General features: G+C 47.3%; 1 protein-coding gene across 1 annotated transcript in view; it reads right to left on the bottom strand.

Moving 5' to 3' along the window:
- PPP1R7 (protein phosphatase 1, regulatory subunit 7) overlaps nt 1–11,112 on the bottom strand; it is a 13,227-nt gene extending 2,115 nt beyond the window's left edge. Inside the window, exons 1-9 of the mRNA XM_009083663.1 lie at nt 11,034–11,112; nt 10,746–10,868; nt 6,164–6,219; nt 5,127–5,192; nt 4,441–4,571; nt 3,468–3,630; nt 2,670–2,786; nt 1,088–1,192; nt 166–252 (exon numbers count right to left, since the gene is read on the bottom strand). Of these exons, the coding sequence (XP_009081911.1) occupies nt 166–252; nt 1,088–1,192; nt 2,670–2,786; nt 3,468–3,630; nt 4,441–4,571; nt 5,127–5,192; nt 6,164–6,219; nt 10,746–10,868; nt 11,034–11,076 (891 nt within the window). The 5' untranslated portion in view covers nt 11,077–11,112. The remainder of the gene's footprint in view (nt 1–165; nt 253–1,087; nt 1,193–2,669; nt 2,787–3,467; nt 3,631–4,440; nt 4,572–5,126; nt 5,193–6,163; nt 6,220–10,745; nt 10,869–11,033) is intronic.
- Nucleotides 11,113–11,256: the final 144 nt, after the last annotated feature.

Below are 11,256 nucleotides of genomic sequence, written 5' to 3'. Positions count from 1 at the left end.
CCCTAGGGAAACCCACCACACACTGCATCCACACAAACTGTCAAGGCCCTAAAGCTGCACACCAGAATGGTTTGCTCTGAGACACAAGTCCATCCAGGGCCCACCAGAAGGGTTTCTCTCACAGCCATACAGACCTTCCAAGGAACAGCTGCAGCCGGTGCTTACCCAGAACTCCTGCAGCTCCGTTAGGTGACTGATATTCTCAATCTTCTTGATCCTGTTGGATGCAATGTCCAGCATTGTGAGTTTGTTCTAAGACAAAGCAAACACAAAAGTATTAGGTCAGAACTCCTTTGGTCTTCTCTGTCCTACTTTTGTCAGGCCCAGAGTTGGAAGCTCAGGAGCAGACACACTGCTGACAGCTGCTTACATGCAGCACAACTCTTCAGTGAGCCCAGACACAGCAAGGAAGATTGCTGACAGTTAAGTTGGGTTCCTGACCCCCAGAAGCCACATGACAAAGCAGTTACTGGCCAGGTGGCAACTGCCGGCTGAGCGCCCCTAAAAAGTGAGTTTTCCTCGAAGTACACCAAGAGAAGGAACCCATTACAAACCAGACCATAAGTGTCCCCTGGAGCAGCAGAGCTGAACAAACCCTTAGCAGCAAAGAACTCAACAATTTTCAAAACAGTTTTGCTGCGTGAGAGTGAAAATGCCACCAGCAATCCACCCCACCCAGAACCCCAGACACGGACAGACAGAGGTGAGCTGTGTGCCACGGCTGGCCCTGCTCACTCCCAGCTCCACTGCTGTCCTGCTGACAAGCACTCATGGGTATCTACAAGCTGCTGCCTGAAGGGCTGCAGCAGCCACTCAGCTGTGGCCAGGAGCCTTTCCATGGCTGAAGATAGTCAGGCTGCTGCTTCAGCCACATCTTGGGTTTCCCTTCCCCAGCTCCTGAAAGCAATCCTACTCCTTCAGATCTTCACCCATGTGAGGCATTTTAACATATAGCAAACACTTGGATCTTTGTGGTCTCTTCAAGAGACTCATGGCCCCACGTGTAGCTGGGGAAGCTGAGGAACAAAAGCTTCCAGGGGCAGCTTAGGGCAACAATTGTGCTGAACAGTCAGCAGAGCTTGCTCACATTGTTCTCCAGTCCCTCGATGACTTCGATGCCATTGTGGCTGAGGTACAACTCCCGCAAGTTCACCAAGCTCTGCAGCCCCTCAATCTTGGTCAGACGGTTGTTCTGGAAATGTAACAGCTGTTCAGTACCACTCCAAGCAAACCCAAACCCACACGAGTCACTGGGGGAAAGGCATTTCTCTGAAGTGTGTGGCTGGGAAGAGGAAATGGTCTGCTGGGGCCCACGCTGATCCCGCGAGCTCAGCTGTTTGATCTCTGTGCCACCAGTGCACAACAAGTTCCATGGAAGTCACAGCCTCCAAGTCTAGAAGAATCAGACTCTGACCTTCCCATCAAGAGCTGCAGCCTGAAAGTTTTCCACTTGGTGTCTTTACAAACAACAGGCCTACACACATGAACCGTGTTTTTAATGGGATGGTCAGAGGGCAGGTCACACCACCTCAACCTCACTCACTGGTGTGCATGACTCTTCACATCCCACGGAGTAATGGCGCACACAGGTACCACAGCATGTAGTGACTCTGTCTCACCAGCAGCTGTACGAGATACTAGAAAGCACCAGCATTCTCATACGGATGAGGAGGAGACTTGGTGAAAGAAACAAGCTGAGTATCTTTTAGTGCATCTTTTAAAATGGAAGAAACTCTCCGAAAGCTCATTAAGGACAGACTTCGTTTCACACAGGCCTGTTCATATTTCCTCCCTCCTCAGGAAGGAGGCAGTGGCACTGAGCCTCCTGTAACAACTTCCCTCCTGTAACACATCCAGCATTGCTGTAATGCACTAGGAAACAGCTCTTCAGGAAGGACATGGGGATTACATTAGTTTCCTGTTCTTTGTGCCATAAAAATCAAACATTTATCATTTTATCAGTGCCTGCTAATCTCAAGTAACATGAAAGGATGAGAAAAGACAACACAGAGAGTATCACACTTCCTTCCAGCACAGGAGTTTGACTCCAACACTGCAGACCTGCTGACAGGAGGCTTAAGGAAGACTGGAGAGGCACAAGGGCCAGGAGTGACAGGACAGAGGGCAGGGTTAGATGGGATAGTAACAAGATTCATAGAGTCATTAAGGTTGGAAGAGATCTTCAAGTCCAACCCTTTAACCTGTGATTACTGTAACCCCCAAACCCTAACCCATATCCTGCAGCACCAGATCCAGACACCTCCCAAACACCTCCACGGATGGTGACTACACTACCTCCCTGGGCAACAACCCAGTGCCTGAACAGCCTCACAGGGAAACATTTCTCCTAACATCCAATCTGACTCTGCCCTGTCTCAGCTTATGGCCACACACAGAAGTTCTTGGCTACAGAATTTTCAAACAGAAATTCCTCCCTGGGAGGTGCTGAGATACTAGCACAGGTTGCCCAGAGGAGCTGTGAATCATCCCTGGGAGTGTTCCTGGCCAGGTTGAATGGGGATTGGAGCCACCTGGGCTAGGGAAAGGTGTCCCTGCCCAGGGCAGGGGGTGGGACTACACAGTCTTTAAGGTTCCTTCCAACCCAAACCACTCTGGGATTCAGAAGAGCTGATCATTAATCACGAGGCTGTTCCGAACACAACCAGTACCTGTATACTGAGCACAGTCAGGTTTGTCAGCGCATCCAGGTTCTGGAGCTTGGTGATTTTATTCTTCCCAAGGAACAGACTGTCCAGATTAGCCAAAGCGTCAATGTTCTCAATTACCTGGCAATGAGGAGAGGATACTGTGTTATTGCTGTGATGTCAAACTCCACCTGGTAGATGTGGCTGCATTTTATAGCCACGTCTGAGCAGTTCTCTCACCAACTAGACAAAGGCGGAGAGGCACATCTCAGGGACAAGAGAGACTACCCAGAACTGCTCTCCCGTCAGTGGCACGGATTTTACATCAGCTAAACTGAACACAGTAGCAACAGCACAATAAAACTCAGAAGCAATCAGCACAGCACCAGGTGTTTGAGGCATTTTAGAGCAAAGGAAATTTTCCCTGGGTGAGTCTGACAGCTGCAGCAGGCTCTCAGTTACACACACAGATCAAACTCAGTGTGCACCCATGTGTTTTAAGGCACAGCACCAGCCTCCAGAAAGGTAAGAGAAAATAACTGCTAGTTTGATAGGCTTGGCTGCCTGGCAGGAGGAAACCATCACCTGCAAAAGGAAGCACACAGGGGATACACGAGTTCATTAGACAGACATTCACAGAGTGATTAACAGCCAGGCACTGAAAGGATCCAGCAAGCACAGGAATAAACCCAGTGAATGACTGGAACAACAAAACCCAACAAAAATGCAAGCTGAAGGCACTGAAGAGCTCGTTCAGAAAATGCTAATCCCAAGACAACAAACTCAAAACTCTCCAGCTAACACCCTGCAGAGCAAACCTACCCGAATCCGATTGGATCCCAGCTCTAACATCTGCAGCATCTGCAAGCTGCTCAGATTCTCAATTTTGCTGATTTTGTTGTTGACAAGAAAGAGCTTTTTAAGCTGAGTAAGCCGATCCAGCCCTTCAATGTGCCGCAGAACGTTAAAGGAGATGTCCAGGATCCTGAGGAAACACAAAACACACACCATTCCATCAGCCACGGAAAGTTCTGGAAGTCACTGGTAAACTGGTGGGGAGCCTCACTATCAGCAGGGAAAAAGTCTTTGCTAGGCCTTGAAGCTAGTCCTGTGTGTAACTTCTGTTTATCAGAAAACCCAGCAAATACAACTTTCAGAACACTTCTGCAGTGTGTCAGAAAGAAAAAAATCCATCTGCCACGTGCAAAGACAGGCATTACTTTGCACAGCCATGGAGCTGCACTGTGGGAGGAAGCCAACCTATGTTCTCCTTGTGAAAGGCCTCAAGATCTGCCCCTGACAGGACCATGTCAAGGCCTCCCATACACAGGAAGCAGTTGTGAATGGGATAGTTAGTCACTCCTCGCCCAAGTGAGAACAGTTCTGTGATGCATCTCCAGAGTGATCCCAGACAAGTGCCAGAAACTGGAAAGGGCACTACTCCTTCCCTAACCCCTCCAGAAAGCCAGTAACTTTACCCAAAATCTTCTGTTTTGGAGGAATAAAACCCTGTTATGCAGAGCTCCCTCAGCCAAGAGCAAGGGGTGCCTGAGCACACCCACACCTCTCCTTCTAACTGCCTTAGTGCAGGCTTCATTTCCAGCTGCCTGGCCTGGGGAGCTTCAGGAGAGTGAAACTAGTTTACTGCACAGGTTAAATATCAATGGAGAACAGACATTACCCTTCACAGAGCACTCAAACAAATCCTGAGACAGGCACTGGAATAAGGACAGCATGAGCAGCTGCGAGTGGCAAACCACCCCCAGCCTAATCCTGATGACTCCCCTGGACTCACTCAAGTTCCACCAGAGTCTCCAAGTTTTCGATCTTCCGAATCTGATTGTCATAGAGGTCCAGCTCCCGCAGGGTCTGCAATTGCTCCAGGTTCTCAATATGCTTAATCAAATTCTGACGGAGACACAGAGTCTAATTGTTGGGGAAAAGTTCAAAAAAAAAACAGGAAAATGGCTGTGAAGAACAGCAGGCAAAGCCTTTGGGCTCACAGACAACGAGCTGGGGCAGGGCTCCCCACTAAATTTGGTCCCTGTTGGGGTTTTTATTATTTATTTAAATACAATATTTTCTTGGTTTACTCCAGTTCTGCAGAAGGAAATCTTTTCACCATGATGGTCAGACACTGCAACAGCCGCCCAGAGAGGCTCCATAATCTCCATCCTTGGAAATACTCAAGAGCTTGACTGGAAATGGCCTTAAGCTGCATCTAACTGGGCCTGTGTTGGGCTTCACCAGAGACCTCCAGAGGTCCTTTCTCATCCACGTTACTCTCTGTTCAGCCTGCTGTGCAAGCACAGGATGTGTCTCTCAGGATGTGCCCTGATGCACTGTCTCTCAATCAAAACCAACTTACCAAATCACAGGATTTTTATTACTGCTTTGCAAATGGGCAACTAACTCCTTCAGCTAAACACGAAGTGAACTCTCAGCCAAAAAGAGACTATCTCTGTTCCTTAGGACTGTTACCTTCACTTTCTTGAGCACCTCAAATCCTTCAATCTTCCCAATTCGGAAATGATTCAAGTCAACATCCTGAAAGAGAAACAGAGGGATTTGGCAGTTGCTTCGAAACAAACCTGGTCTTCAAAGACCAACCTGGTAATTTGTTCTAAGGAAAATTATAGTCTTACAAAACGTGTAGCTCATTAAAACTTCCCTTCAAAGAGCTTTTGCAAATTGGGCTTGGCACATGGTTTTACCACCACAGGTGAAGCACATGGCCTAAGCCTGTCAACTGCAAACACAGGATCTGTGAAAGGGCAACAGCTCTTTCCCGAGTCTGAGCACTGTGTGGCCAAAACCAGAATTCTTCCAGAGAAAATTCTGAATTTACTGAGCCAGAACAAATTCTGCTGTCTGGCTTGAATGAACTGTTGCACAAAGTCCTCCTACCCACTTTGCCAGGGCTTAACACATTGCCATTGCCAGTTCCAGGACCGAGACAAGCAGGAACCACTGACAGCTCGAGTAACTGGTGGTTCTGTGGACGTGAACTCCGCACTGGCAGTCAGCTGATGTGCTTCACACCTGTGCTGCCCAGCACCAGACGCTCCAGTTTTGCAGGACAAAGAGACAGAGCACTTCCCCACCCAAGCCCAGACACGCTGCAGCTAACAGGCCCACGAGGCTGCCGATGCCCAGGCACCAGGGTGGGTTAAGTCACTGTGCTTACTCCAAAGCACTGGCAGCAGTGGTTTGGGGGCTGACAGCAGCAATCAGCTCAGTGAAGGTGTTCCGACAGGAGCTCATGGCCTGTCAATACTGCCTGCAGCTCAGCCCACTTCAGTGCCACTGCCTTTAGTTTAGAATTCTAAATTGCTGACAAATGCTTCAGCTATTGACCAAGAACAGAACACCCCACTCTAGCCTAAAGGCTCTGAAGCAGTTCTGGGAGGCCTGTGGCAGCCAGCACCTTCAGAAGAATTAGATCTTTGAACCAGGCTTCAATACTTGCCTTTGCTTCCTGCCATATAAAGCCCGTAAGGACAAAAATCTGCCTTTACCTCAGCTTCTGGGTCCAGGCTAATTGTCTCCATGTCCACTGGTGTCTCCGCTTCCCCTGCACGAGAAGCAAACATGTTATCAGCTCCTGCCTTTGCAGGACAACAACAGCCACACAAAGAGCAAATGCTCCTCAGGAAAAGAAGATGCCTCAGATGCACAGTTCAGACACTGCTGCATTACGCCCACACCTCACCTACTTGGCTTTCGTGGTGACAGCTAGTCATGGAAAAGAGCTTTCTTAACAACACAATCTCATGCCCACATGCAAAAGACACAGATCAGCACCCTCCCCAGCCTGCCCACGTGCATGCCTCTTCTTTACACTAAAGGCCATCACCCCTCTGCAGATACACCGTCCAAAGGGTGCTCCTCTGGCAACACCATGACTGCCAAGAAGGAATCTGTCTAGTGAGAGCACCAGGAACAACCAACACCTCAACAATCCCACCCTTCAGCTCTCCTTCCACTGACACTGACAGTTTATGTCACTGCTGTGCACAGTTTTGCACGGATCTCCCTCCTTTTGTTTGGCGAACTCACTACTCTGCCAGACAACATTGTTTATCACACTGCATGCATTTTCTTGGGAAGTGCCTCTATAGCTCTGGAAGACAGCCCAGCATTTGCTGTGCTTCTACCACAGCACAAGAGGGAGGGAAGTTTACTGGGGAAGTTCATGCTGAATAATTCATGCCCAGCTCCCATTTGTTGGTGTGTTGCTTGTATCAATTTCCGAAGAAAGCCTAATTCAGCTTTGCCAGTTGACATACAGCATGCAAACCTCACGTGTGTCACTTCTGCATGCACAGAACCAAACAGCCTTAACTACAGTCACATCCCAAAGGCCTTGCACTAATTCCCTGTGTTACTGTATGCAGGCTCATTCCACTGACCCAGTAGCAGTGACTATTTTCACTGCCCAACATGATTACAACATCCTTGGGAATGCCAAGTGCTCCTGTATTTAATGAGTGTTTCTCCCACTGATGCTTAGCCCTGTAAGCAGTACTGTAAGGACAAAGAGCACAGGCATCACACTTTTAATACTGCCACCCAGGTCAGGGGTTCAACAGCTCCACAGATTGTCACTGATCTTCCTGTGTCTGGGCTGCTGCTCCTGCCTGGGTGTTCAAACAGGAAAGAGACTCGCTGGACTGACCCACAGAAGCTGAGACTGAAATGCAATCATCAAAATTACGGTTTTTTTAATAACATAAGTTAGCAGGCAACATAGGCCATATTTTGAAGAGGTGAAATGCACTGGCAGGCTTGGGAACATTGGATGGCAGGACAGAAAACCACCAAAACTGACACACACGTCTGTCAGCAGCTTAGCAGAGGGCGATGCCGGCGTGTTCTCATTCTTCCTGCAGATGAGGAGCTATGCACCTCAGGGAGGGACTGGGATACCCTTCCCTGCTGCTACCAAGACTGCACTTCTGTGACCTATTTCTGGGAGCAAGGGCTGTCAGCGCAAAGAGCTCCAAGTCAAACACATAACCTTGCTGAATCTGCAGCCCACAGGAACACAGCCCAAGTTTGGAACAACAGTTACTTAAGATACCACGTGGAAGAATCCAAATAACTCCCTTGCATTGAGTTGTACTAGCAGGTAGTGCTCATGGTGAAGGGACTTTTTGAGTCTCGTGTCTCCTGAGACTTGTTGTCCAACAGTAAAATCAGTCATCCATCTAATAAAAGAAAAAATCTTCACTAAAAAAATACTCAAGGCAAAAAAATTCTTTGACCTTGTTTGGCTGACAAGCCTGATTATGTAGGAATGTGGCAAATAGTCTGCTCTGGAATCTGCCAAAGGGTAGCTCCTCTTATTTTTGCGATATGGCTTTGAGTGACCAGTAGTGGCAGAGCCACTCAAATTTGAAAGTGCAGAACCAAATCACACAGGATATGTGTACCAAATTCACCAAAATAAAACCAGTTTAAAACTGAACACAGAGGCACTGCATTTATGTAGTAAAGCAGCTCTCATGAAGTTTATGTACTGTGTACAAAACACTCTCCATAGAGCAGCCTGAGGGAGATGTGTACCTGGTATCACCTGTAAATCAGGACTGGTGTCAGAGGATTAAAGCACATTCCCTCTCAGAGACGGGAAAAAGAAAAAGAGAAGAAGAGAGAGGAGAGGAGAGAAAGAAGAGAGAGGAGAGGAAGAGAGAGGAAAAGAAGAGACAGAGAAGCAAAATGTTCTAGCAAATTTACAGACATTTATATGCCATTTTATTTATGAACTTACTAGATATAAAACACTCTAAACTGACCCCTTGACAAGCACTGTACAGCAGGACTGCACTTTCCCTTGCTTGACTCCACACTTCTGAACACAGCAGGTTTCCCAAGGGACAAAAAGCACTGCTCTGGCAGTGAAGTTCTCTAAGTGACTTTCTGTGTAACAGGCCTGCAAGCCACACAGCTTGGCAGAGGTAGGGAAAAAATGTACCATTCAGGGAACCCAAATTCTGCAGCAGGAACAATAGTTAGTGAGTTATGTAAGTTCACAGTACCACAAGTATTTAAAGCAAGGAGAAGCCTAACCACACTTTGTAACTGCATATGCATGAAGAACAGCATTAATAGCTCTGTTATAAGCTCTCTAACCAGAGGCTCTAGTCCTCAGGGAATTAGCTAAATGATTAATTTGAAATTTCAGCTGCTCAAGCTCTTTCTATTTATGATCTTCTGTGAAAAACATGGAAAACTTCATTTTCCTTTCCTCAAATGTTCCTAAATTATTCCTTTGTTTGGTTTCTGCCCTAGCAGAAGTTTTCTGAATGCTGCAGTTTGGAAAAAGTAAGAATAGAGTCATCATTAAATCCTACCCAAATGGAATTCAGCAAACAAATCTGAATGTGTTTTTCTTGCTTTCACCGGAACAAGAGCACATGACTCCTGTATTTCCTTTAACATTATTCCAAGGGGAACAATGTGCAAAATATAACCCCCCACAGAGAGCTAAATCACAGCAGCTGAGCAAACACCCAGGGCTCCAGGCATGCAGAGGAAGGCTCTGGCTGATCTGCATGGCTGTATCAATCACAGTGCTGGGACAGTGCAAAGTGTGTTCCTTCACAGACATCACCACAGACAGTGCCTTTAAACGACCAACAATGAACTATGCAGAGTGCATTTAGTTGGGAGATGAGAGTTCAAATTTTCCTAACACTTCACTAGATGTATAGTCAAAAAGAATTAAGATTTCCTGCATTATTTCCCTTCCAATACCAGATCAATAATAATCCCATAGACATCTAGACTGAGAAATTTAGGGGTTGGAATGGACCTCAGAGATCACCCAGTGCCAACCCCTGCCCTGGGCAGGGACACCTCCCACCAGAGCAGGTTGCTCAAGGCTCATCCAACCTGGCTGTGAACACTGCCAGGGTTGGGGCAGCCACAGCCTCCCTGGGCAACCTGGGCCAGTGTCTCACCACCCTCACAGGGAAAACTTCTGCCTAAGATCTAGCCTGAATTTCCCCTCCTTCAATTTGAACCCATTAGCCCTTGTCCTGTCACTGCAGATCCTAACCAAGAATCCCTCTCTAGCTCCCCTGTAGCCCCTTCAGACACTGCTGGGCTGCTCAGAGGATGCTATTACACCTCAGACTGCCAGCGAGCAAGAAAAGCCCTGATCACATCACCACTCAAGGTCTGCAGTAATGGATCAACTCTGGCAAATTCCATGCAAGCCACTGAAAACCCTTCAGACCCTTCCACTACACATGCACAAGCTTAAGAGAGGCTGTCAACACTTCCACCCCATGTTCTAATACAAACAGTAAATACAGTAGCAGAAGCTTAAACCCAAGAGGATTCAAAAATGTAATTCTGGTATCTTAGAATTTTTAAATTAAAAAATGAAATTGACAGCTTCCTTCAATCCATCTGGAAATAGTGCCTATTCCCTTCCAAATGGATCTGGCAACGCTTTAGGTAAAAAAATACATAAATCAAAGCAGAATTATGTAAAGCTGCTTCTGATTATTTCTCATGAACACCTCCAGCATAATTCCACAGAAAGTTTCTCCATTTCCACAAAAGAACACGTATGAATAAAGATGCTTTTGCATTTGACATTAAGTGTTTCAAAGAGAAGCGTGGATGGATAACTATATAAGGAGAGACACTCGTTCTTTTGTGTCCTGATCAGTGTGTGGTTACCAAAAGGTGTCTCTACTTATCAGCCTGATCAGGTGCTGTAGGATACCTGTGACCAACAGGATGCCACCACCTGACTCCTGCCACACCTGCCCAGCACCCTCTCCCCATGCCTGCTCATTTCAGAAGCAAAAACTTTAGCAATTAGGGAAGTCATTCCCAGTTTTGAGTCAGCAAGTGTAGCACAGTCTCCCTCCCACCAGGGACCCGGTCCCACCAGGACAGGACAGGTGTACTACTGGTGCTCCAGAAAAAGCAGCAGCATTACTCTAGCGATGGCAGCACCATTTAAATGCAAAGTGCATTTAAATGCAAAGCAGCTCCGGGGCAGATCCCCACGGACAACAGCCTGATCCAACCACCAGGAGGGTTGCTGAGAGGAGCTCCGAGGCGGCGCTGACACGGTACCTGCGGAGTTCTCTCCGTTCTGCTCATCCCTCAGGCTCTGCTGGCTCAGGTCTGTCACCAGGCGAACCGCCTGCTTCCTCCCCTCCTCGTCTCCCGACTCCTCCGACTCGATCCGCTTATCCACTGCACGACACACAGAGCAGCACAGTCAGGCTACCTCCAGCAGAGGGGCAGGGCGGGATCAGCAAGCAGGTGCAATAACCAGGAGTCACATATACCACTATGCAGTTAGTAGAAATCCTAAGTTAACTAAATGAAAGGTTTAGTCTTAAATAAAAGGCCTCTTACCCCTTGTTTCTACTTTGATTTTGGATGCACTTTTTCCTCCCATCACATCTTCCTAAAACCAACAATCTGGGAAGAAGACTGGAGGAAAAAGGAAATTTCTTAGATCAATGAAGTGCAATTCCAAAGAGTATGGAGATGGAATTAGAACTATTACATTTTAAAACCTTTTAGGAAAAAAAAAATAAAAACTAGTATCATGTACAATAGTACCAATGACACGGAG

Source organism: Acanthisitta chloris, unplaced genomic scaffold (assembly GCF_000695815.1).
Source record: "Acanthisitta chloris isolate BGI_N310 unplaced genomic scaffold, ASM69581v1 scaffold27291, whole genome shotgun sequence".
Lineage (NCBI taxonomy): Eukaryota > Metazoa > Chordata > Aves > Passeriformes > Acanthisittidae > Acanthisitta > Acanthisitta chloris.
Note: the sequence above shows the minus strand (reverse complement) of the source record. Positions and strands in the feature narration are given on the sequence as shown.